Source organism: Colobus angolensis, unplaced genomic scaffold, assembly GCF_000951035.1.
Source record: "Colobus angolensis palliatus isolate OR3802 unplaced genomic scaffold, Cang.pa_1.0 Scaffold188, whole genome shotgun sequence".
In the NCBI taxonomy this organism is placed as follows: domain Eukaryota; kingdom Metazoa; phylum Chordata; class Mammalia; order Primates; family Cercopithecidae; genus Colobus; species Colobus angolensis.
In genome coordinates this window covers 935,805-962,091 of record NW_012115021.1, presented here as the reverse complement: position 1 = coordinate 962,091, position 26,287 = coordinate 935,805, and the positions used below count along the sequence as shown (strand labels likewise).

At 41.4% G+C, this 26,287-nt stretch overlaps 2 protein-coding genes across 6 annotated transcripts in view; both read right to left on the bottom strand.

Annotated features, from left to right (window-relative positions):
• The window catches only part of MAP7D2 (MAP7 domain containing 2), a 116,762-nt gene extending 114,507 nt beyond the window's left edge, over window positions 1–2,255 (bottom strand). For all 4 annotated transcript variants that reach the window (XM_011940190.1, XM_011940189.1, XM_011940191.1 and 1 more), the window contains exon 1: window positions 2,018–2,255. In XM_011940190.1, coding sequence (XP_011795580.1) covers window positions 2,018–2,144 — 127 coding nt within the window. In that variant the 5' untranslated portion in view covers window positions 2,145–2,255. The remainder of the gene's footprint in view (window positions 1–2,017) is intronic.
• Window positions 2,256–8,946: 6,691 nt separating this feature from the next.
• On the bottom strand, window positions 8,947–24,985 carry EIF1AX (eukaryotic translation initiation factor 1A, X-linked). Of its 2 annotated transcripts, XM_011940186.1 has the most exons (7): window positions 24,731–24,985; window positions 20,922–21,005; window positions 18,109–18,212; window positions 16,371–16,421; window positions 14,609–14,690; window positions 13,028–13,119; window positions 8,947–10,851 (listed from the first exon to the last, which is right to left on the bottom strand). In XM_011940186.1, exons 1-7 carry the CDS (start codon window positions 24,744–24,746, stop codon window positions 10,846–10,848), a joined length of 435 nt encoding a protein of 144 aa, XP_011795576.1. In that variant the 5' UTR covers window positions 24,747–24,985; the 3' UTR covers window positions 8,947–10,845. The 2 variants fall into 2 exon arrangements, with proteins under 2 accessions (XP_011795576.1, XP_011795577.1); XM_011940187.1 differs by lacking the exon at window positions 20,922–21,005 and having other exon boundaries at window positions 24,731–24,929.
• Window positions 24,986–26,287: the final 1,302 nt, after the last annotated feature.

The following is a 26,287-nucleotide window of genomic DNA, read 5'->3' as shown; positions in this document are numbered from 1 at the left end:
TCTTTTACAACAGCTCCCAGGAAAACCACTTGCCAACTCATATCCCCCAACTGTGCAACACAGAATTGTTGAACAGCCTAAACATCTCAGGTCTTTCTGTCTTGCAGCCTTCACAGCACCCAGCCCAAGCTTAGGAACAATGGCTGACTCTCTAGAAAAGCAGGTTAAGTCTCATTAGGAATGGGTCCCAAATGCTAAAGGCCTGGGTAACCAAGAATGATCAGTATCCAGGACAGATTATTATAAAACCTCAAAATCATAATTTTTCTAAGGAGACTTTAAGTACCTGGCCTTGCTAACTCCCCCAAAGAACAAATCGTGGTATCACCTGGCACCTAAATTGAACATTCCAATTTTACCATACCAACCTTAATGCACACAGGTGTTTATTTCACATTTTAAACCTTTACACAGCATGTTTTTCTACATTTCTAATTTCAAACGAAGGAAGATAGTCTTAAGCTAATCTTAATATCAGAAGAGTGCATTAAATGATTCTACAATAGTTTCCAAACAGAACTTATTAAGAATCTCCCCCGCAAAAGTACCTCCTCCCTTTCCCCTAATTTTGTTTCCATTAAAAAAAAAAAAATTCCCTTTATTCGAATAAAATCCAAGATACAATGAAGGCCCAATCGTACCACCCCTCCTCACCTCTCATGAGTACAACAAAACATCGAAATAAACTATTATTTAAGCTCTCAACCAAATAAAAATGCAAACTGAAACAACCTCTCCTTTTCAATGTTTTATTATACAAGGTCGCCTCTGCCAGGGAGGGTCGTTCTGGTGGGTAGTTTCCAGGTTCTTCCCTAGCAGATGCAGCTTGAGTGTTTCAAGCAAAAAGGATAAAAACAAAAGCACACATTTCAAAGGTAGTTATAACGTTATCCTGTGACAGTTAATGAATTCTGCCTTTAAAAAAGCATAATGAAAAACACAAACTGGAAATGATTTAAGCTATCTCCTCCTTCTATGAATGATGCAACTGAAGGCCCAATCAGAAAATACCCCTCGCCCCCACAACCCCGTGAAAAAGCATATTTTAAGAACATTTCTTTTGATTTCTTCTTTTCTTGGCCCATCATATATAAAATACTCCCATCTTCACTATGTGATAATTCATCGAATCAAAGTTTTGTGCGGTTTTTTTAATGCATGTTAGACTGCAGTAAAAAATGCTTTAAAAATAGCCTCCATTATTAACTAAAAATAAAGAAAAAAGGTGTTTCAGGAAAAACAGCATGAAATCGGTTTCCATGCTGCTTACACCCCCACACTACTTGCAACCACTTTACAGAACGTTAGCATCAGACCTGCTTATCTAAAATCCTGCCAAATGTCCTCACAGTCTTCCCCGCTGCCTCGCTGGCTTCTGGGCAGCCAGGGACCAGCCCTCCATGGCTTCCAGCATCTACAGCCTCCAGGGCTGAGAACCTTGTTTGCCCCGCTGCCTTGAGAGGGGGCCGCGGCCGGGTCACCTGAGCAGCGTACCCCAGACCACAGGGAACGCATCCGGGCGGGAGGAGCACCCGGTCCTGGGCAGACGCCTGGCCGCCCAGGCTAATCTGCCTCTGCCAATGGGTGACACGCCGATTTTGCCCCCTGGGAACGCCAAGAGGCGCGAAGCTGGGCCACCTTCCCCGCGGGCTGCAGCGGCGCATTTCCCAGAACGCAGGGCGCGCGCGGAGGCCGGGGCAACCCCAGAAGCCCGCTCGGTTTACCCTAACGACCCCCATGCCGGCTGCTCCTCGAGGACGAGGACTGGACCCCCAGCACCCCCTCAGGCACCTCCATCCCAAACACACCTGCCGCCCACCCTAAGCCACCCCCCATGTGTACCCACTCACCCAGGTCGCCCCAAGAAAGAACCCCCCGGGAAAAGGTATTCATCTCAGCTCTGCGCCGTGCCCCTTCCCCCCACGCTCGAGGACCGTTGCCCTGGGCCGTCGGGCCCGCCCCCCCCACCCCCACAGGAACCCGAAGCCCTCGGGCGCCCGCCACACTCTGGGGATACCTTGAGGCCTGTAGTTGGGTTGAGAAGTCCGCACCGTTCCGGGTTCTGCGACCTTCCCTGGGAGAGAGGTTCCCCGCGCAGTCCCCTCAGGCCGGTATCCCGTCCCGAAGCCGCCGCCGCGCTCCATCGGGATGCGCCGGCCGCACAGGCGCTCTGCCAAGCCCGCCGCGCCGCACCGAACCCGCGCGCGTCCGCATGCGCACGCGTCCTCACGCAGCGCGCGCGCAGGGCGTGCACGTGCGATAAGCGCACCGGTTCCCACGCAGAGCGCACGCAGGGCGTGCACGTGCTATAGGCGCACCGGTTCCACGCACGGCGCACGTAGGGCGTGCACGTGCGAAAGGCGCACCAGTTCCACGCACAGCGCACGCAGGGCGTGCACGTGCGATAGGCGCACCGGGTCTCACGCACGGCGCACGCAGGGCGTGCTTGTGCGATATGCGCACCGGTTCTCACACGTCGAGCACGCATAGCGTGTGCATGCAATGTGCACAACAGTCCTCACACAGCGCGTACGGGCGTGCACACGTCCTTACACACTGCTGTACACAGTGCACACACAGAAGGCGTGCGTACGCACACAATTCTTCATACGATGCTTACATGCAACATGCACACACAATGTGCACACCCAGCATAAATGCACCTTCTCACACAGTGCAGATACACACTCAAAGCATGTATAGATGGGGGTGCAGTTTCTCACACACCGTGCACACATCCTCACACAATGTGAACACAGAGCACACAACGCGCACATACATGCTCACTCAGTACGCACACGTTTACACACACTGGGTGTCTGCATGCAAACTCAGCAATGCAGCCTTGGAAACAATTTCTGGCTAGGCCCACAAGTGGGTTCCAGTTGGGCCAGTGCCACCCGTGCAGACGCCGGAGGACCCACCCTCCAAGCACAGTTAGGTTCCAGTTTTCGAGGCGCACGGGTAATCAGTGTTTAGTGACGCCCCACCCTCAGCGTGCAGTCACCCAGAGAGGGACAGCAGCAGGTTATTGGAGTCGACCTTCAACGAAAAGGCAGCGGCACGCGCCGTAGGCCGACCTAGGCCTTTCAACCACACCCCACTCCGCAGCCAATTTGTTTTCTCTTCTGAGGCGTAAATAATGCTGACTGAAACCTCCATGAGGCCGGGCGTGGTGGCTCACGCCTGTAATCCCAACACTTTGGGAGGCTGATGCGGGCGGATTGAGCTAAGGAGTTCGAGACCCCCGTCTCTACCAAAAAATTTTAAGAATTAGCTGGGCATGGCGACGCTTCTGTGGTCCCAGCTAACTCGGGAGGCTGAGGCGGGAGGATTGCTTGAGCCTGGGAGGTTGAGGCTGCAGTGAGCCATGATCACGCCACTGCACTCCAGCCTGAGCAACAGAGACCTTGCAAAACAAAACAAAAAACCTCTGTGGGGAGGATCTCTCCGAGAAGACACAGAAGAAACTGCTAAATGTGTTGCCTCCCAAGTAGGCACTTTTACCACTGCCATGTACATTTACTATCTTTTCAAAAACATTGAAAAAGACATCTTGGCAGGGCCAGCTCAAGCCTCCTGTTTACCCAGGCCTGCCAAGTGATAACCCGTTCCCATGGAGCCCCAGGCTGCACGTTTTTCTTGTTGGAAGGTGACGAGCCTGAACGTTTTATTACCACCCCTGGGGGGAGATGCACACGATTAAAAATGAAGCTGAATAATGGGTACAGGTTTTCTTTTTTGGATGAAAATGTTCTAGGATTATGGTGAGTGCATAACTAAGTATACTAAAAACTATTGAATCGTACATTTTAAGCGGGTGAATTTTATGGTCTCTTAATTATACCTAATTTTTTTAAATGTGAAGCTGAAACTCAGGAATGGGCACCTTTACTCTTGGCCAAAGCTGGGTAACAGTCTCTTTGTGGCACAAAAAAAATTTGTGATGAACGTGTTCCTGACACGCCCAAACGTGTGCCGGGAGTAGGGTTTGAGTGTGGTGAGAAAGCCAGCAAAGTTTAAACATAAATGAGTAGGAGAGTGAGCAGGTTGGGGCTGGTACCCTGAGCTGTCACGAAAACTGAACACAGAGATTAAGCCAAATAAGAGCATGGGAGCTATCACTTTCTCCTTCTTTATATTAGGGACCTTTGGTGAGTGTAATCCATCCAACTCTTGAGCTCATGGACATGTGTGTGTAGCATCCCTCTCTACTTTTATTCTATTTTTGGGGTCTTTTTACTTTCCATTCTTCTCCGTAATTATAAACACCTCCTCTGATATCTTTGCAGCTGCAATTTTGAAATACTGTTGTGAAGATATGCATGTATTTTAAATGTATATAAATGATACTATATAAAAGCTATCATTCTATTTGTTTTTCCTCGCTTGGCACTGTTCTCAAGATCTACACAAAACGATTAGCCATTCTATCTGGTTTACCCTTCTGTAAATTGCTTGTTCAATCCTTGCCCACCTTTCCACTGGGCTACTCTGGTTGATTTCCAGGAGTTTCTTGTATTCTAGATAATTTCCGGTTTAAATGTTGCAATATTTTATCCTAGCCAACTAAGCTTTTTAAGATTTGTACAATTTTCCTTAATTTTTATGACAAAATCCTATTAACATGTTTACTCCATTTATAATATTGCCCTATTTTTAATCAATTGTTTTGAGAGTAAGTTACAAGTACTTCCATGTGTATTTCCTAAGATTATGTTCTATTACACATACTAGAGTTAATTACCAACTTAAGTAAGTTTAACATGGATACAATAATTTTCTCTCCATTGGCTGTTCCTCCACTGTAGAGGTAGTTTTCCTCTTGCAATAAGCACTCTGTGGGGAGGCACTTTAAGGTTATGCAGGTACTTACTCTTCGTCAAAAATTCTCTCTAGATTTAGCATCCATTGATGGTTCTTGCTTGATCCGATCTCATGATGGTTACAAAGTGATAAAATCCATAAATTTTTCACCTTATGGTTTGCATTTTAAGAAGTCTTAATACAAACTTCCCTAGTCCCAAGATACTCCCCATTGCCCTCATGTTTATAGTAAAAAAAAAAAAAAAAAAAGTAAAAAATGCTTTACTCTCAAGCAATTTTTCTGTACTAGCGTGAGGTAAAGATCCAAATCCACTTTTCTCTCCGAAGTGTAGTTTGGTCAGCACTACCTGCTTACCTATCCTTTCCCTAGTAATTTTTGAAGCCACTTAAAAAAAAATCAAATATCTAATTCCCATAGTAGGTGAGCTAGATTCTGAGCTATCTATTCTGATCTTTCTGTTACTGCATCTATTATTTACTACTATGGCTTAGGGTGCAACTTATCTGTTGAATTCCTTCTTGGCAGTGTTTTTACAATTCTTTGAAATTCAGTATTTCCAAATGAATATACTTTAGGATGTTTTTGCAATCTCCCACCAAGGCCTGCTGTAATACTACATGTAATTATATTAAAGTCAGAGGTTAATTTGGAGAAAACTGACATTTTCATAACATTATGACAGACTGTCCAATAATGTAATTTATATTTAAGCTTTGAAAGAAAATGACTTTCGAGTTTCCCGGGCTTTTCCCACTACACTAACTTCCTACAAAAATCTTTAGTATGGCCGGGCACAGTGGCTCACCCCTGTAGTTCCAGCACTTTGAGAGGCCAAGGAGGGGAGATCACCTGTGGTCGGGAGTTGAGACCAGCCTCACCAACATGGGGAAACCCTGTCTCTACTAAAAATACAGTTAGCTGGGCATGCTGGCGCATGCCTGTAATCATAGCTACTCGGGAGGCTGAGGCAGGAGAACTGCTTGAACCCGGGAGGCCGAGGTTGCAGAGAGCTGGGATCGCGCCATTGCACTCCAACCTGGGCAACGAGAGCAAAACTCCGTCTCAAAAAGAGGTTTTTGGCCGGGCATAGTGTCTTACACCTGTAATATCAGCACTTTTGGGAGGCCAAGGTAGGAGGAGCACTTGCATCCAGGTGTTGGAGACCAGCCTGGACAAAATTGTGAGACCCCATCTCTAAAAAATAAAAACAAAACATTCCGACATGGTGGTGCACACCTGTAGTCCCCATTGCTTGGGAGGCTGAGGTAGGAGGATCACTTGAGCCAGGGAGGTTGATGCTGCAGTGAGCTGTGATATGGTGTCATTGCATTCACCCTGGGCAACAGAGCAAGACCCTGTCTCTAAATGAATGAATGAAAGAAGGGCTGAGTGCAGTAGCTTACATCTGTAATCCTAGCACTTTTGGAGGCCGAGGCAGGCCGATCACTTGAGGTCAGGAGTTGGAAACCAGTCTTGCCAACATTGTGAAACCCTGTCTCTACCAAAAATACAAAAATTAGCCAGGTGTGGTGGCAGGCGCCTGTAATCCCAGCTACTCAGGAGGCTGAGGAGGGAGAATCTCTCGAACCTGGGAGGCAGAGGTTGCAGTGAACTGAGATTGCACCACTGCACTCCAGCCTGGGCGAAAGAGTTAGACTCCGTCTCAAGAAAAAAACAACAAAAAAATCCCATTGTTAGATTCCTAAGACAGGTTTAAAATCATAAATATGTATTAAATGTTGTCAAATCTGCCAAGTCCAGCTAATTTTGTATCAGACAGCACAGAAATTAGCAATGGGACTTGACTCAGATTTTGTCCCTACTTTCTGATCTACCAACATCAAGTTGTGAACCGAACAAAACAATGGATTGGAATGGCAGTACAGACTGGGCTTTTAAAAGTCGGCAAGTCGGCCAGAAGTATAAGTATTTACTTCACCTATAGGTCTCTGCATCGTATAAAGTAAGGTCTGTTGAATGTGACTTTGGCAATCTGAAGTCACTCTGCTGAATTGACTTACCGTTAGAAAATGCCTTCTTCAGCACAGATCTGTGACAAATTCACTTGCTGAGGAAATGCAACCCCATATCTGGAATATGGCTAAGTGGATTCATTTAGATCAAACAACCAAAAACAGACAAAATAAAAACAAGGTATACCTTTTCCTTATATATCACAATTAACTTTTAAAAATAGCAAATTTTTGGAAGAGAATCACATGAATAATTAAAAATGTTATAAACAGTTCGAAAAGAATCAATTGTATACATTGTTGAAAGTTGTTCATATTTTATTTTCTAATTGCAGTAGTTTGTATCTGATTTCTTTACATCATTCCATATGATGGGAAAGGACACCTCTAAGTCAGTTAGTACTTATTAGCTGTCATGAATCTATAGTAAAAGGGATCACTGAAGATTTAAGAATAAAATATTATCAGAGGTATCAATATTAGTAACTATAATCTTTCTCTAAAGAAATATAGAGCAGTTGGTATTTTGTAAAATATCTTCAAGCAAATGAGAGACTTCATCTGTTAGTCTTATATCGAATTAAATGAGCTTGGTAGCAACTTTAAATACTCTGTTGACATGAATGTACAAATATACATTCTACATGTTCCTTCTGTTGTACGAATCAAAGACTGCACGCAAAAGAAATGGAAAATACAGAATATAGAAGACATGCATCCTCTATCTTACATAGTACTGGATATCAAGTGAAAAGAGGCAGACACTGCTCTAAGTACATTACATGTATAAACATCTAAATTATCAATCCTCCCAATAACTCTGCATGACAGGTACTGTTTTCATCATCCCCATCTTAGAGGTGAAGAACCTGAAGCTGAGACAAGCAGGAGAATGTGCCAGTGGTCACCTGCAGGTAGAGGGCCAAGTAAGGGTGGGGGCAAAGTCCCTTTGACCCCAGGATCCATGCTCTCCCCTCTCCAGTACATTGCCTCACAAGTACCTAGCAACTTTGAGGGCTGGGAGGGTGGAATAAGAGAGGACAAAGTCCAATACATCCTCCAAATTGCTCAGTTCACTCTATACCTGAGAGTCTAGTGTCTTTTCACATTTTGCTCTTTTCTGAATAAGAAGAAAAAAAGCAAAGATAAAAAGGATGGTAGTTTAGGGTAAACCAAAAACACAAAGCAGTGTGCAAAAGTTTATGGGAGTCCAAAGAGGATAAATAAAACTTACCCTTACTAAGTAGAATAAAAATAAGCATTTCACACCAATACAAATCATTTTCATCTTTACGACAGTCAGGTAACATTAAAAAAACCTCGCTTTCATTCTGACACTTTAACTGTTAATCCAGTCAATTCCGGTTGTTGTTAAGTCTGTATACAATACAAGTCAAGTATAAATCTAGCTATTTTACTCAAAACATGCTTTTACCTATTTAATTATTCAGAGTTACTCTGAAATCAACAATGACAGCAGTTTATACCTATGAAAGATGTTACTGAACATCATAATCTAATATTTACATTAGATGAGATTAAGTTAAATTACAAGTCACAAAGAGTTTGTAAGCAAACATTTATAGCCATGATTCCACAGATGTGGTGAGTAAACCAACAGCCATTCCTCAATAAAATACAAGAATTTCCATCATGCATAGTTTACAGGCTCGGTAAGAAGCGGTCTCTTTAGGGGCTAGATGCTTAATGTTCAACAAACAATGAAATCTTGGCATTTTTTTTTTTTTTACACAAATGTTTGGTTTGGTTATTCAGCCCCATTAGTGATAAAACATATTCATATTCTAACTGCAAGTGGAATAAACATTGCATCAAAAATGCAACCCCATCAAAATCATTAGTAGTAACTATTACTCCCTCTTAGCAGTAAGAACCATTATTCTTGGATTTCAAATGTTTTATTTTCTTTCTGTGCATAGCTTATAGCACTGTATTATAGGAATCAGTGTATAAGCAAAAAAATGAAAAATAAAACTGCTTGAAGACCATTTCCATTATTTATGATTAAATCAATGAAACTATACAATTTCCACATTAAATACAAATTAGAAGAATTCCTCCAACTAGTATTGCATATAAGCTACAACTTTACCCCAACTATTTTAATCACTATGATTTGAGATTTACCTCAGCAAGAACAATCACCAGCAAATATATGAACTGGGGTTATAGCTGAATTTTTAGAAACTCTCCAGACAAACCACATGTGTTAGAGGAGGTAAGTAGAAAAACTAATGTTTGAGCTGTGCTATTTCTACCAGGAACTATATCAAATATGCCAAGTTCAAACATTCTTAGTAAAATAATACGAAAGGATCTATACATACTGTAAATTTAGCAAAAACACTTTTATGTACAGAAGCCTAAATATCTTAGGAGGTTTAGAATACCGATGAAGACAATTGTTAATTCTTCAAGGCTGGTTTCTTATGAGGATGAGGATTAAAAACCAGCCCTTAGTCTCAGATGCATTCCACCTAGATGTGTTCAGGAACTCCATAGAATAAGAAATATAAACCATGAATATGTACTCTTAATTTCTATTCCTCAACTTAATGTTCTATAGTACCTCAGATGTTTAAATCCAGAGTTTGGTGTACACTTAGGAAATTACAGTAAGAGCAGATTAGAGAAGATTTGTTTGTTTTCCTTTTGAAGCTATGTGAAGGTTTATTGCCCTGTGTATTTTCATCACTGAAAAGTTCCCCGGTGACTAATAAAATAAAAGTGTCACAAGCTACATGATGGATCTCTTCTTTTAATGTTGCATACAATTTCAGTTTGGCTAGTGAGGGTTAACTAGCTCAGCCCTAGTTTCATTTTATTAGAGTTGACCACTAAAAACTAAATAAGGACGTTACCAGTAAAGCTAGCTCCCAATACAAGCAAAAAACAAAAACAGAAAACAAAACCAAAACCATTCACATAATAAAATATATCCTTAACACAAAATAAGGGTATAACATATTCTGCAGCACGACATTTTATTTCTCAGCTGTAGCTTTTCCATTCAGAAATTGGAGACCATCTTTTCATTGAGTTGTTATTCCCTCCTCTTCCCTTAGTTTAGGGATATGTTGAAAAAGGCTTTTCAACAAGCTTTTTTTTTTTTACAAGTTGCTAATAAAATTTATATATATCTTAAGTGTTTATAAAGCACTCAAAATTGTAGCTTACTTACATGTACATGACTTCTGAAAATAAAAATCACACTTCTAACATAACCTTTCTGCTCTGTAAAAATATTCTACATACATGCATATGATCAAAACAATCTTTTCATGTTTGGCGTATTTCTTACACATAGTAAAAGAAAAGTCAACAATTATATCAGTACTTCCACTGTTACGATAACTGAGTGCCACCTAGTGTTCAATTTCTGCAACTACTAAGCTTACAAATTCAAAATTGCTATTAAAACCCAGGTTCTGAAACTGCATTTTGGAAATACTTTTTTTTTTATGTTTATGGTGGCAAAATACGACTATGAAAAGAATGCATGATATCAAAATCAGTATAAAAATAGCCACAGGCTACTTAAATATGACAAACAGACTTAATTTTTTTTTCTTCAAATGCAGAGTTCTGCCTCCCTCAAATTTTATCAAAATCTCAAGGGAATATCTAGGTAACTGGAATATACACAATGACTCTATACAATCAAGAGGCCAGGGCTTAATCATATTCTGTGAGGACAAGGCAAATGATTTCTTGAAAACACCCATTCTCTTATTGGAAGCGGTAGGAAAAGCAGCAATGCATTTTTTTTTTTTGTAATTAGTAGACATGGTCTTCTACCCATAAGCTCCATTACATTAAAAGAACAAAGTGGGCTTAACATCTCACTTAAGATAATTCAGCGTTATCAGTTTTTTAACAAACAAGAAATACCTTAGAAACAAATCAGTCTGCTTTAACAAATTGCATTCATGCTAATGAAATTTTAATCGTCTTTGTCATGGTCAAAATCCAAATTGTAGGACAATCTTCAGAAAAGATGGAATGTAAAATGTTGAGTTCAATTTAGATCTGGAAGGGAAAAGAACATCAGATGAAAGGAAAAAGAATTCTTACATTCCAACAGTCTACTCCATATATAAGGGAGACTTTCACCTCCTTAGGCTACCTGAGAAACAAATACAGTTTGAAGAAATTTCTATAATTCTGGCCTGCTATAAGTAAATCGTTATGATCTCCTTTGTAATGTTACATGTTATGCAAAATATTCTTAATAAAGTTTACTGTCTCCTTCCTTTCCTTTAATGCTAGTAATTTGAGATTTTTGTATCTTGTGGATGGGAGGAGACACGGGAAGCATGATACGATCCCTTCAAGAACAGGACCAGTGTGATACTGACCTAATTCTCCTGAGTCAATCTGGCTACAGTTAAAACATCTATAAACCACCTGGAGAAATGTCTCAAAGAAGTAGGGTTCTCAGGTGACAGAGTCAACTTTTACAAAATGTTCAAGCGAACTCTTTCATAATCACTGTCTTTACTGTCTCTTTTCCAGCCAGCCAGCTGGATCTAGTTCTGAGGTGGTGTTGGCCCAGATCCAGAAATTTTTACTGAGAAAATCTTGACCATGCCTAGATTCTCAACCCATTATCTTGGTGCATGCGGCTTTATATTCATGCATGTTCTCTGGTTAGGTTCCTTAATTTTTTTTTTTTTTTTTTAAAGAGGCCTTCTACCCCTGCTCAGATGTCAAAATGTTTGGGTTGGCACTTAATCCACATATCAGCTGCAAGTTCTTACCAAAAATAGAATTGTTAATTCTATTGTCAAAATATTAGTAACAGTTTAGTGACAAGACTCCTCTTGGCTCAGGGTCTCCAAAATTAAGAAAATAACAGAACAATATGTTTATTTCTCACTTCCTATTTTTGTGTATGTGTTAAAATGTCTATAACATTAGTAATTTAACTCATAGTGTGAGTATTCTTGGTCAGGAACAACTGCTCTAGGTATTCTGAAATTCCATCTTTGCATCAAATTTAACGTTATTATGTTATTTATCTGGCTATGTTGCCCAGGCTGGTCTTGAGCTCCTGGGCTCAGGTGATCCTCCCATCAGCCTCCTGAGTAGATGGGACTACAGGTGCATACCACCACATCTGACTTATTATTGTTTTTGGGTTGAAATACACAGGTGGTTTCTGAACTACATTTTAGTTAAAGAGGTTTGAAAAGAGCCCAAAACAGATTTAAGAGTAACACCCCAATCACTAAATAAATTTATACTGCCAAAAGAATAAGTTTGAATTTCATTCAAATACAGTAACAGCAGAAGTGCAGTAAAGCATTTACACTTATGGGCATTACTACTTTATTATTAGGATAGACAATCCATTTTCCTCAAAATAAACATACCAACTGCCCAAGAGTTTGCCAACAGTACACATCCAACAGCTAAAAATACCATAATTGGCAATAGGCTTCCATTTTGACAAGGCTTTCAGTGTATGTTGTAATTCCAATCTTCATACCAAGCTGATTCAAACAAGATTCTTTCAACACACTAATATTTCAATTAAAAAGGCATGTTCCTTTGATAAGATCTGTTTTTCAACTGTCTACTAAATTTTTTAATAGCTATCTCTTTAGAGACTCATAATTAAACAAATCATGATTAGAGTGGCTGGCGTCAATATTGCCAATGCAAACACTACCTTTTCAGGAAGAGAAATTGAAGAGGGTTGTAAGAATTCTCAAAATAGGGCCAGGCGTGGTGGCTCACGCCTGTAATCCCAGCACTTTGGGAAGCCGAGGAGGGCAGATCTCCTGAGGTCAGGAGTTCGAGACCAGTCTGGCCAACATGGTGAAACCTCATCTCTACTAAAAATACAAAAATTAGCCAGGTGTGGTGGCACGCGCCTGTAGTCCCAGCTATTCGGGAGGCTGAGGCAGGAGAATCGCTTGAACCCAGAAGGCAGAAGTTGCAGTGAGCTGAGATTGCACCACTGCACTCCAGCCTGGGTGACAGAATGAAAAATCCGTCTCAAAAAAAGAAAAAAAAGAATTCTGAAAATATAAACAGTTTGACTAGGTGTCTTCTACATAATACTATTTAATTCAGACAATTCTCAAAATATACCCTTATTTAAGTGTCCCATGTTCTTAAAATTAATGGATGTTAGGGGAAAGTTGGTTTCTCCATGGATAATAACAAAAATTGGAAAACACAAGGTACATCTACTTACATCATCAATATCTTCATCATCATCTCCGATGTCATCGAACTGAATTTCATCATCATCTCCAGGACCAAATGTATCAGTTTCATTGATTTTAGCTAAGGACACAGTAAGAAATACACTGATAAGTCAGCACTGTAATTTAATCAAAGTTTCATCATAAGAAAAGCATTCCTAACTTTTATATAACACAATTACTATAAAGAATATTTTATGAAACAAAGTTCCCTGCAGTGTCACTGCTATGTCAAGATGGGAGTATTTGTGTTACCATTTTCTTTTATTTGCAAAGGTATTTTTAGTAAGGAAGGCTCTAATTACACTAATTCTGAAGCTATTATAACTTCCAGGGATACTTCTCAATAGGTTTGAGCACATGGTAACAACGTATTTCCTTAAGAATAGCTGGTTAACTAATCATCAGATAGACTCATCAATCAGAAAGATCGGGTCAAATCATGATTATCCCTAAAGAAATGAAAATGAACCAGGAAGCGCTAGTCCTATTCCTAGATACATTAACATTTATTAGATCAGAAATGCTAAGTAGTTTCAGCAGGGCTTTCATGTTTAAGTAAAATTAATACTTTCGTGCTTAAGTAAAACATAATAAAATTAAGTTTTTTCATAATAAGATACAACAGAGCCAAAAATAGTAACTGCCAAGTGAAAATGCAGGCCTACAAAATAGTATGTCAAGTACATTTCCCGTTTGATGAGGTTATAAGGGACTTATTTTTAGGTTTTCTGCATTAAGAATTCATTACTTTTGTATTTGGAAGGGTGACAACCAAGAATGCTGCTGTTAAAAAATCCTATGGGATACTGTTATACAATGATAAAATGGAAATAGAACTTTTTACCCCATCTCTACTAAAAACACAAAATTAGCTGGGCATGGTGGTGCACGCCTGTAATCCCAGCTGCTTCGGAGGCTGAGAATCGCTTGAACCGGGGAGACAGAGGTTGCAGTGAGCCAAGATTACACCACTGCACTCCAGCCTGGGCAACAGAGTGAGACTCCATTTCAAAACAAACAAACAAACAAAATCAGTAATGGTACCTAATTATGTGCCCTTGCTTCATGTTTTTGTTTTTAATTTTTTTTCAGACAAGGTCTTGCTTTGTCACTCAGGCTCGAGTATAGTGGCATGATCACAGGTCACTGCATCCTCGAATTCCTGGACTCAAGCAGTCCTCCTGTCTTGGCCTCCCAAGTAGCTGAGACTTACAGGCATGTGCCACCATGCCTGGCTGACGTGCACTTCATGTTTAACCCATATGAGCACTGACAGTCTCTTGAGGAAGGAATTTTAAAATAGATACTAGAACAAAATTATTCCTTTAGTTAGCATTATGTGGAACTCCAAAGCTTACAGAATATAACTCCTCACTATATTTATTAGGAACAGAATTCCAGTAATTTCTTTCTTAAAATATCTAGTATTATGAAGCATAGGCAGGCATACTTAAAACTAAAAACGTAAGCACTAAAGTAAATAAGCAAAATCCACAGTTCCTTCACCTAAACAGCAACAGATAACCTAAATACCATATGACAAGTTAATATAGTAACTTAGACATTACCATGCTCTGGAAGCTCGCCGTATGCTTTCAGACTTCTAGCTTCGTCTGCATTGTATTTTAAAATTACATCAGCTTTGTTATCCTTAAATAGAGACAAATAACTTTAAAAACTGATCATGACGAATTATCAGTTATTTCATAAATTCTCATATTGAACAATCAAATCTCACCATTTTATTATATATCTCCTTTTAAATTTTAAAGCTTTCTCATACCCTCTGAAAAAGATCCTTGGGTTTAACCCAGGAGGAAGTTTATGTACATGGCTGAATGATTATTAACAGGCTTGGGAAATATATTTAAAGATCTCACTTTAATAACAGCAGAACTGTGAAGACCCCATATTTTAGATTATTTAATATTACCCTTTGATTAGAAGTCTTTTGAAGTATAAAAGGTCCCTGGGACAATAATTTGCAGGGTGATCAAACACTGCAATTCCAAAACTGAGACTGAACTGAGACTGGTATAATGACCTAAGCAAATTATACCTTTCTGCATTATCTGTGCTTCTTTGGCTATGTATCAATCACAATCTCCTGTAGAGCTTTTGTATCTTCTGAAGATAGATTAGCAAATGTGAAGAGAAGCCCAAGATTTAGTATTATGAGAAGTTCTTTGCTATTTCTGATGCAAAAGTCCCATTGAGAAATACTGTCTTAGAATGTTCTACTTTCCTATTTGAAAGTAATTTAACTCAGTTAAGGGAGAAAATTGATTGCTTCAACTTCAAGGACAGTGTGATTCAGATCAGTACTTCCTAAAATGTAAAGTGTATAGAAGCCCATGGAGATCTTATTAAAATGCATGCTCTGACTGAAGAGTCAAAGAATGTGTATTTCTAACAAGCTTCCAGAAGATGCTATTGAGCCAAAGACCACCCCGTAAGTGGGAGGGGCACAGAAGGATCACGAAAAATTTCAAATCAGAAGTTGGTCCTGGCTGTCACTTTACAGTTAAAACGTTACTCATTTCGGACCCTTGGTGTCCTTATCTATCGAACAGGAAATTACTTATTCTTCCTATTCCTGGGGTTATTGTTAGATCATAAGAAAAAAAATGGATATTAAAATGGTATGAATTTAAAGCAAGCTTTCTCACCTCAGCGCTACAGATTATTGTGAGGTGGACTGTTCTCTGTTATGGGATGCTGTCCTGTGCCCACCTCAGCCTCTATTTACTACACGCTAGCAGCACTGCACCCATCCCCCAGTTGTGACAACCAGAAGTCTCCAGACACTGCCAATGTCCCCTGGAGGGCAAAATTGCCCACGGTTGAGAAACAATGGTTTAAAGTGAAGATTTAAATTATTTATTCTGGATTAAAAAAAAAAATCAAAGCATGCTCAAGGCTATACAAATAGAGACAGTATCACACAAGGATGATTTCTAATAGGTGGATGTCAAATGGATTTCACAGACCCACAATGAGTCTACAGAGTCAAGGGTTACGATCATGAAAGGCAATCACCATTTTCTTTCTTTCCCAAGTGCTCCTCTATATTTATAGCACATACCTATGTCATGATGTGTATTATAATTACTTGTGTGCTTAATTCTCTCCACTACCAGGCTATGAGCCTTCTGTGGGATGGGCACTTAACTCATTCAGCTGTATCCCCTAGAATAATGGCTCCCAGATTTCGATTTAAACATAATCCCTGGGATACCTAGCACAATGCCTGAAACAAAACTGGCTCTTAAGAAATGGCTCATCAAATTCAAGCCAGTAAAATATGAAAAATTTACATGTAATTTTTACCTGGTAGTCTCGGAGACCGACCAATATAATGTCCGAGGTATTTATCCAAACCTACAAAAGAAAAGTCACTGCCCGTCATATTTCAAATAACGAAGAATCAAGAAATTCCAGAGTAACAATCAATTAGTTTAGAAATTAAGAGATTTTAGGCCGGGAGCGGTGGCTCACGCCTGTAATCCCAGGACTCTGGGAGGCCAAGGTGGGCGGATCACCTGAGGTCAGGAGTTCGAGACCAGCCTGGCCAACATGGCAAAAACCCGTCTCTACTAAAAACTACAAAAATTAGGGCGTGGTGGCAGGCGCCTGTAATCCCAGCTACTCGGGAAGCTGAGGCTGGAGAATCGCTTGAACCCGGGAGACAGAGGTTGCAGTGAGCCAAGACTGCACCACTGCATTCCAGCCTGGGCAACAGAGTGAGACTCCGTCTCAAAAAAATAAACGTCTTTAAAAGAAAAAAAAAAGAAATTAAGAGATTTTAGTTTGGGCTGGCTCACACCTATAATCCCAGCACTTTGGGAGGCTGAGTCTGGCACATCACTTGAGGTCATGAGTTCAAGACCAGCCTGGCCAAAATGGTAAAACCTTGTCTTTACTAAAAATACAAAAATTAGCCAGGCGTGGTGGTGCATGCCTATAATCCCAGCTACTCAGGAGGCTGAGGCCAGAGAAACACTTGAACCTGGGAGGCGGAGGTTGCACTGAGCCAAGATTGTGCCACTGTACTCCAGCCTGGATGACAGAGTGAGACTCTGTCTCCAAAAAAAAAGAAAGACAGAAAAAGAAAAAAATATTTTAGTTTGGGAACAGAAGGATTAACATATCAAATTTAAAAAAATAAATACAAAATCAGAGTTGGGACTTTTAGTCAACCTGATTAATAAATCTGCCTGAATAACTACTGTGATGGTGAATTAATCATTACTTTCCAAGGCAGTCCATTCATGATGACATTCAGGAAATGCAACATTAATACAATGCTTATGTAATATAACTCATATTCAAATTTTCTTAATGTACACTTCACAGCTATATGTCCAATTCCTAAACCAGAATCCAAACAAGGGCCACCTACTACATTTAACTGTCAGGTCTCTTTAAGTCTCCTTGAAACTAGAATAGTACCCCAACTTTTTTTTTTTTTTTTTTAAACTTTCATGACAGTAACATTTCATTAAGAGCTGGGCCTATAATCCCAGCATTTTGGGAGGCCAAGGCGGGCTGACTGCTTGAGCTCAGGAGTTCGAAACCAGCCTAAGCAACATGGAGAAACCCCATCTCTACAAAAAATACAGAAAATTAGCCAGGTATGGTGGAACAGGCCTGTAGTCCCTGCTACATGGGAGGCTGAAGTGGGAGGATCACTTGAACCAAGGAGGGTGAAGCTACAGTGAGCCCAGATCATGCCACTACACTACAGGCTGGGTGATAGAGTAAGACCCTGTGTCAAAAAAAAAGACAAGGAAAAAAAAAGCTGGGCCTTTTGTTTCTGCAGAATGTCTCTCAATTTGGACTTTTTGGGCAGGAATATAACGTAAGTGATACAAATGATTCTTTAGCATTAGAACCTGTATAAAATTACCATTACAGACCTTGTTATTTGCCTTATAGGTAAATCACTCTTTACCTAGGTAAGTCTTTTGGGAATTTCCAAGAATGAAGTCCATGGACAGTTAAAAACTGTTAGAGGGATTTTCCCCCTTAACCAATTTTATATTAAAGTAAAACAAATTACACCTACCTTTTTTCTCAATTTTCCTCTGATGTGACATAACCTCTTTACACCATCAAAACACATTGCTTCTAGCCGTCCATTTCCCAACATTTTGATTACCTGAGCATACTCTAGCGGGGAGAAAGGCAAAGGGTACGGAATATTGTTCAACTTTTGATAACAGCAACTTAAAGTCCACATAAAACTGTCCAGAGAATAAAGTTGCACCAGTTGGGAATAAATACATATATTAAAAATATAAACAAACATAAGGGAGTGATAAATATCAAGTTGGTTAATGGCAGAGCTAGAACCAAGACTCTATAATGCCATTTCTTTCTTTCTTTTTTTTCCTGAGCTCAGGTCAAGTGTAGAAACCTTCACAGCTACAAAGGTCAGTAGTAAAACCTTTACATCATTGCCCAGAAATGATTAGGCTTTCATGGACATACATACGCACCCCCTCACCCCCAATCTCATTCATTCCTACAACTGTTACCTTTATAAACACATGTGGGTGCACATACACATACCAGACATATGCCCTTATTGTTTTACATTGTTTTATAGTTTTGCTTCTCAGAACTGTAGAGATCATGCATCAGGTAGACTAGAAAACCTTCTGAAGTTCAGATTTGGCTAGTTTCATCATTGATCCACTTCAGTAAAAGCAGATCTCAGAGAATGTAATGCATTTCTATAACATAATGTCTCTGCTATCAGACATGTTTTAATTATCAACTCATTCTGAATAAGTAGATTGACTACCCCACTTTTAGCTCTCCTTTACCTCAGTACCTTTAGGTGCAATTCTCATATAATTTTTAGTTCATTTAGCAAACAAAAACAAACTTCAAACAATGTCTTTTTTGAATTAGAATATGACTAACCCCCAGAGAGGATGTCCATTAATTTGTAAATATACTGAGACTTCACTTTGAAAGGCTCAATAGTGGGGTTGACTTGTGGAAGTTAATTACTCAGACTACAGTGAGCCCAGCACCCACCTACCACCTCAACATGGTTGGTCAACTCAAAGGCAGCCTTTCTTCCGAAGTGAGAGAAGTTGTAGTAATAAAACAGTGTCTGCCCAAGTCAAGTCAGCTGCTATTTTAGAGGCAAGGATGACCAAGGCTAAGAAACAAAAGGATTTTTAGCCAGAAAACGTATCTCGTGTTTACTGGTTTATATGTATGGCACAATAAATCCACCCAAAGTTCTATTAAAAGCTAAAAGTACTGGAAATTATTGGAATACCTGAGAAAATATGAATTTGGAGTATATACTAGATATTATACCAATGTCAAATTACCTGAGTGATAATTCTCTTCTAGTTATATAAGAAAATATACTTGCTCTCAGGAGATACATGATCAAGTAAAGGAAAAGTAACATGATGTCTCTAAATTTCAAAAGGTCCTCAAGAAATCCTACATATGGGGCCGGGTACGGTGGCTCATGCCTGTAATCCCAGCACTTTGGGAGACAGGCGGATCATGAGGTCAGGAGATCAAGACCATCCTGACTAACACAGTGAAACCCCGTCTTTACTAAAAATACAAAAAAAATAGCTGGGCATGGTGGCGGACGCCTGTAGTCCCAGCTACTCAGGAGGCTGAGGCAGGAGAATGGCGTGAACCCGGGAGGCGGAGCTTGTAGTGAGCCAAGATCGCGCCACTGCACTCCAGCCTGGGTGACAGAGCGAGACTCCATCTCAAAAAAAAAAAAAGGAATCCTACATATACATGTACATATATATTTCTTTATATGTGTATGTACGTATGAGGGATTTAAGGGAGTTTGTTGCACTAATACTGCAACTTTCTGTAGGTTTGAAATGACTTGAAATAAAAGTAACAGGAAAAGGCAAACGATCCAGTTAGGGTTTATTTGACTAGTGCTATGTATCCTGCTCTGGCACTTACAAAATTCTTCAGTCTAATAAGGTCAGTTAAATGTTCAGTTTCATTTTATTGTAGTTTATGAAGTTACATGCTAATGGCACTGGAGAATGGAGAGGTCTATAAGGGCCTCAGGCTCATCCTTCAAATGTCCATGGTCTACTCAACATATTATGCACACAATTCACTATCAAAAATGCTAATCATAGAACTGTCAACTAAATCATAGAACTGTCAACCATAGCTTTTGAGGCTCAATTCCCTCTGAACTATACGACACATTCTTAGTTCCCAGTACTTTGGGAGGTCATGGTGGGAGAATCACTTGAGCCCAGGAGTTCGAGAACAGCCTGGGCGACATATGAACACCTCATCTCTATTCAAAAAAAAAAAAAAAAAAAAATTTTTTTTTTTTTTTTTTTTTGAGACGGAGTTTCCCTCTGTCACCCAGGCTGGAGTGCAGTGGTGCGATCTTGGCTCACTGCAACCTCCGCCTCCCAGGTTCAAACAATTCTCCTGCCTCGCTATCCTGAGTAGCTGGGATTACAGGCGCGCACCACCACGCCCAGTTAATTTTTATATTTTTAGTAGAGACGGGGTTTCATCATGTTGATCAGGCTGGTCTCGAACTCCTGACCTCATGATCCACCTGCCTCGGCCTCCCAAAGTGCTGGGATTACAGGTGTGAGCCACCACGCCCAGCCTAAAAAAATTTTTTAAATTAGCCAGACATGGTGGTATGTGCCTGTAGTTCCAAATACTCGGGAGGCTGAATGAAAGCACTGCTTCGGCCCAGGAGGTCATGGCTGCAGTGAGCTGTAATCGTGCCACCGCACTTCACCCTGGGCAACGGGCAAGACCTTGTCTCAAAAAAATAAAGTCCCCAGCTAAAAAAGAAAGGATGTTATTTTAAAAAGCATAATTTATGAAAACACTTACCCTGACCATCCTCTTTGAATACCAGTTCTCTTTTTTCAGATTCATTCTCATTCTTACCTCTGCGTCTATTTTTACCTCCTTTACCTGATGGTTTAAAAAAAAGGACGTAAATGACATTAATTATCCGTAAAACATATGAAATAAAATGAAATTAAGGCTTATAAAACCATTTTTTAAAAGATCACTTAAATTTAAAAATTCACCTACTTCAGCTACTCAAATCATATTAAATTTACAATCTCCAATCCCAACATTAACACATTATCACCTCCCTACCCTTCTTGGAATTTCCTTTGGGGATTTTTCTGACTTAAAATACACATAAATAGCAGATATTATATTAAAAAATATAGAAAAACATTTCACTTTGGCATCCATCCTTTTGAAATAAAAATGCAATTCTATATATATTCTTCTAAGCGGAAATCTTGGATGCCTTCTAAAGCCAGGCCCTATGCAAGGAACCCAATACTTTGAAAATTAAGTGAAGATAGTGTCTGGACAGAGAACTATGGTTTTCAAACTTTTAGTAGCAGAGGACCATAAACATTGAAATCTCACTGGGTGCAGTGGTGTGCGCCTAGGGTCTCAGCTACTCAGGAGGCTCAGGTGGGAGGATCACTTGAGCAAGTCCAGGAGGTTCCAGGCCAGCCTGGGCAACATAGCGAGACACTGTCTCTTAAAAAATATCCGTTCGGTACCCAATTTTTTTTTATAATGCTGGTCCCTACTCAACATCCCTGTTTCTATTATATAACCCCAGTGAGCATGCTCTTAACCACTATGCAGTAATTCTGCCCATTTACTTGTCACAATCACCCCATGAGGTCACAACATTCATTTATTCCCAGTTTACCCATGAGTTCCCTGAAGCTCAGAGAAGTTCAGTAACTCGCCTGGCTTCAGTGAGTGAATCAGCTCACTGATGACAGTCAGTAAGCTGGGGTGACCAGAGTCACAATGTTTTTTTTGTCCCTAGCCCCCACATTAGGTTACCTCTCCACAGCATTTTGCTCCCATTCCAGAAAGGAAACCACATTGGCAGCCATTTCCAAAAGGCAGGAAAAAGGCTGTAAGTGGTAATGACACTAAGAGACTCATGGAAAGAGCCTGGAAGCAGCAAAAAGTTCATAACCCAAATGGAATCATTAATGTGCACCTGATCACTGCAAAGACAGACATCTAACTTCTTGAATCAAGTCCACTTACTCTCTCCTGGGGCAGTCTCACATTGCTCTGTGCTACTTTAGGGGGGCCTCTACAATTTCCTGACCCGCTCAGAGTCCTTAGAATTCAGTATCTGAGGCATTCTTAGGGAACACTGAAACTAATTTCCTAGAAAAAGTATGAAGCCATTAATTATGCCAGATCTGCAAAACAGAGTGCAAGCTCCTTTAGGGCAAGATCATACCTGCTCTGTTTACTGAGTTATATACCTGAGTTCACTAATTCTTCAAATGAATTGGTCAAGAATAGTCCATACGTTCCTAACGGAGTGGTGAGTTAAAAATCATAAGCAGTAACTTCTTCAAAGTGTGGGAGCACTATACCCTAAATGCTTATGAGTGGGCCAAATGATACCCTTTTCCTGATTTGAGGATGGGTTTCCAAGAATTTCTAGAATAAGTTGATATGAATCAATCCAAAGCAAAAGTCACTTAACACATAGTATGTGGCAAATTTTACCCGTACTTGTGTAACCACAGCTTATATTCACAGGGCTTCTGGATTTTCTAATGAAGAAAAACAGAACAATAAATGACTTTATTTCTACATTAGTAAAACCCATCTCAAAAAATTCAGGGGTCATGAAAAGTACCATTCCTCTAAGTAAGGTAACTAAGAACTGATTGGTTTCAAGACAGTACAGGAATGATAAACACCAAACTCAGCCTGGTGATTACCTCCAAAAAGAGAGTAAAAGGTGATTAGGGCTTTACCTCAATTTGTGTTGTAATTCTTAAATTCAGAGTTCCCAGGTTCTGAGAACCCCCTGGGTTCCCAGGTCCATTATGTTAGCTGTATTTTTTGTATGCCTCAAATGTTATTTAAGAAAAGATTCATTACTTGTCAACTTACCAGAATTAACCATACCCTGATCATTCCCCTTTGTATTTTACTGCCATGTAATGGGATGTTCTTTAAATTCTCTGTTGAATGAATGAGACTAGGTCTGAGTGTACAACAATTAAAGTGACATCAACATTCTTTAAACCAGAGTTGTTTTGGAGAAATTCCCAGAGAGGCTCTTTCTTAAGACATGAGGCTAGGGAACTAGATGTGATTCAGTGTAGAAGCCCTATCCCCTTGGAACCAAAGCAGAACCTATTATTCACCTAAGGGTGGAGTTGACAGGAGGAAGGTGACTTAAACCAACAAATATTTATTGAGCATCTACTAAGTGTCAAGTGCTAGCAATCCAATGTGATTAAGACAGATACTATTCCCTATTCCTGCCTTTTAGAGCTTACAGCCTGGTGGAAGAATTGGAAATCTTATTACTAGAAATAAAGGTGAGAATAAGATGGAAGTGATCCCCTTACCATCTCAGAGAGAATAAAGGATTATACAGAAGAAAACCTAAGACTTAAAAAATTTTTTGTTTATAACTCCATCTTTTCCAAAATAATGAGCAGTGAAAATCCTTGCTACAAAAAGTTTGATCTCCGAGGGTAGCAAGGTGGAGAGCCCCCAGAGGACTGCACCAATTTGTGCACAGAACACCTCGACCAAGTACCCTAAAGAATAAAGTAATAAGTGACAGCTACAAAGAGGAAATGTGGTAGAATCCCTGGAGCCAGTTGTCAAGTAGAAAAGAGAGCAGAAGTAGGCCTGTGTCAGGGGAAGATTTCCTAAGAATGAATAATCAAAGAAGACTACTTATGGACTATGAAGTATGCTCCTCTCCTGTAGGAAAATACAATGTTTTCCCTATATTTACTTGCACAATTTTCTTCAACAAGTTATAAGGCTATTAAAAATGACAGGAACACTGTAAACCTATAAAAGTAATTTATTTAGGAGTGTTATGCCTTTTTTTTTTTTTTTTAAGATTAGGCCTTCCGTTTTGGAAATTCCAAATAAAGTTATCTTCAAGTCTGATCATTTGTGAACCCTTAGCCTCAGAATGGAGGAAACTTAAATTAGGTCTTTATTCTCACAACATATGCATGATCTGAAGCAAAAGTAGAAAACCTGGCTAAATATGGAATAAGTCTTCAGCAAACAAACATAAGCTATATCCTGTGAAGGGATGGAGAGAGTAAATCTCTAGAGGTGAGCCTTAGAAATGCATCAAGGTTTCACCCACTGTTCACAAGGGACAACGAGTAGCCTCAACAATACTGAACTGTGTCCATAAAGAGACCCATGCAGGAGTACCTGGTGCTCACGAACGCAGACAGCACTCTTTTAAAGTTCAGAACGACTTCCAGGGATTAACCCCTCATGCCCGGGAAGGCCAGATGGGCCTATCTACTAAGCCAAGGCCGCCCGGTGTAGGGTTCCCGCCACCAAGCCACCGAGCCGCGGTCAGTCTGGCGCGAATCAGGAGCAAAAGACCACATTTTCCCGCAGGAGGCCCTACAAAAATGGCGTCGGCTCCACCCCAATGTGGCCAAACTGGGCAACAGGAGTTTACTTCCCAGCTCCTCTCCCGAGCTCAGAGTCGCGTGTGGGGCGCCCAACCGCGGGCAGTTAGGGCGGGAAGGAAAAAGGGTCACTGCGGCCTGGGTGACCTGCAATCTAAGGGCAGCAGCTGGGAGACTCGGCCGAGCAGGGCCGTGGTCCGGGGGTCCGGGCGGCATTACCTTTATTCTTGGGCATGGCGGTGGCGGCGACCTCGCGGGGTCTCTGATTTCTTTCCGGGTAACGGCGACCGAGGCGGTTCCTGCTCCGAGGGGCGACACGAGGGAGCCCGCGGGACCAAGGAGGTGATGGAGGCCAGGCAGCGTGCGCGAGAGAGGATCGCGACCGAGCTCTTCAGAGATCCGCCAGCGTCCACGCTCGGTGGCAGCAAATGGCGTCGCGACTGCTTGCGTCGCTTTTCCCCGCCTACCGTCGCCGGCTGGGCCCGCCCCCTAGGCTTTATGGCGCAGGCGTGGCCGACTGACCCCCATTGTTAGGGCCTAGGGAGACGCGTTCTAGGAGGGTGCGCAGCAAGCCGGAGAGGACGCGAGGGGCAGGGCCGCAAGCAGGGAAAAGGCGGAGTCAGGGAGGGCGGGGGAGAACCTCTGCGTCATAGAAAAGGGCGGTTTGAGGTGGCGCTCGCTGCTAGTTAAGGTCACACCTCTGCTGCTTTGTAGCAAACGCGCGTCTCCCGGTTTGACAAGTGGTTGACTTGTTAACCTCATGGTTAGCTCAGTTTTAAAAATATATATATTTTTTATTTTTATTTTATTTTTTGAGACGGAGTCTTGCTCTGGAGTCGCCCAGGCTGGTGTGCAGTGGCGCGATCTCGGCTCACTGCAACCTCTGCCGCCCGGGTTCAAGCGATTCTCCTGCCTCAGCCTCCGGAGTAGCTGGGATTACAAGCACGTGCCACCACGCCCGGCTAATTTTTGTGTTTGTAGTAGAGACGGGGTTTCAGCATCTTGGCTAGGCTGGTCTTGAACTGCTGACCTCGTGATCCACCCGTCTCGGCCTCCCAAAGTGTTGGGATTACAGGCGTGAGACACCGCGCCCGGCCAATATTTTAATTGTTTTATTAAGACGGAGTCTTGCTCTATCGCCCAGGCTGGAGTGCAGTGGCATGATCACGGCTCACTGCAACCGCCACCTCCCGGGCTCAAGCGATCTCCTGCCTCAGCCTCCCGAGTAACTGGGATTACAGGCATATGCCACTATGCCCGGCTAATTCTAGTACTTTTAGTTGAGACGGGGTTTCGCCATGTTGGCTAGGCTGGTCTTGAACTAGTGACCTCAACTGGCGCCCGCCTCGGCCTCCCAGAGCGCTGGGATTACAGGCCTGAGCCACCGCGCCCAGCCAGTTGGCTCATAACGCAACCTTTGGAGCCTGATGGGAAGGGCAAGACTTTCCTGTTGGCCGGGCGCGGTGGCTCAAGCCTGTAATCCCAGCACTTTGGGAGGCCGAGACGGGCGGATCACGAGGTCAGGAGATCGAGACCATCCTGGCTAACACGGTGAAACCCCGTCTCTACTAAAAAATACAAAAAACTAGCCGGGCGACGTGGCGGGCGCCTGTAGTCCCAGCTGCTCGGGAGGCTGAGGCAGGAGAATGGCTTGAACCCAGGAGGGGGAGCTTGCAGTGAGCTGAGATCTGGCCACTGCACTCCAGCCTGGGCGGCAGAGCGAGACTCCGTCTCAAAAAAAAAAAAAAAAAAAAAAAGACTTTCCTGTCATCCATT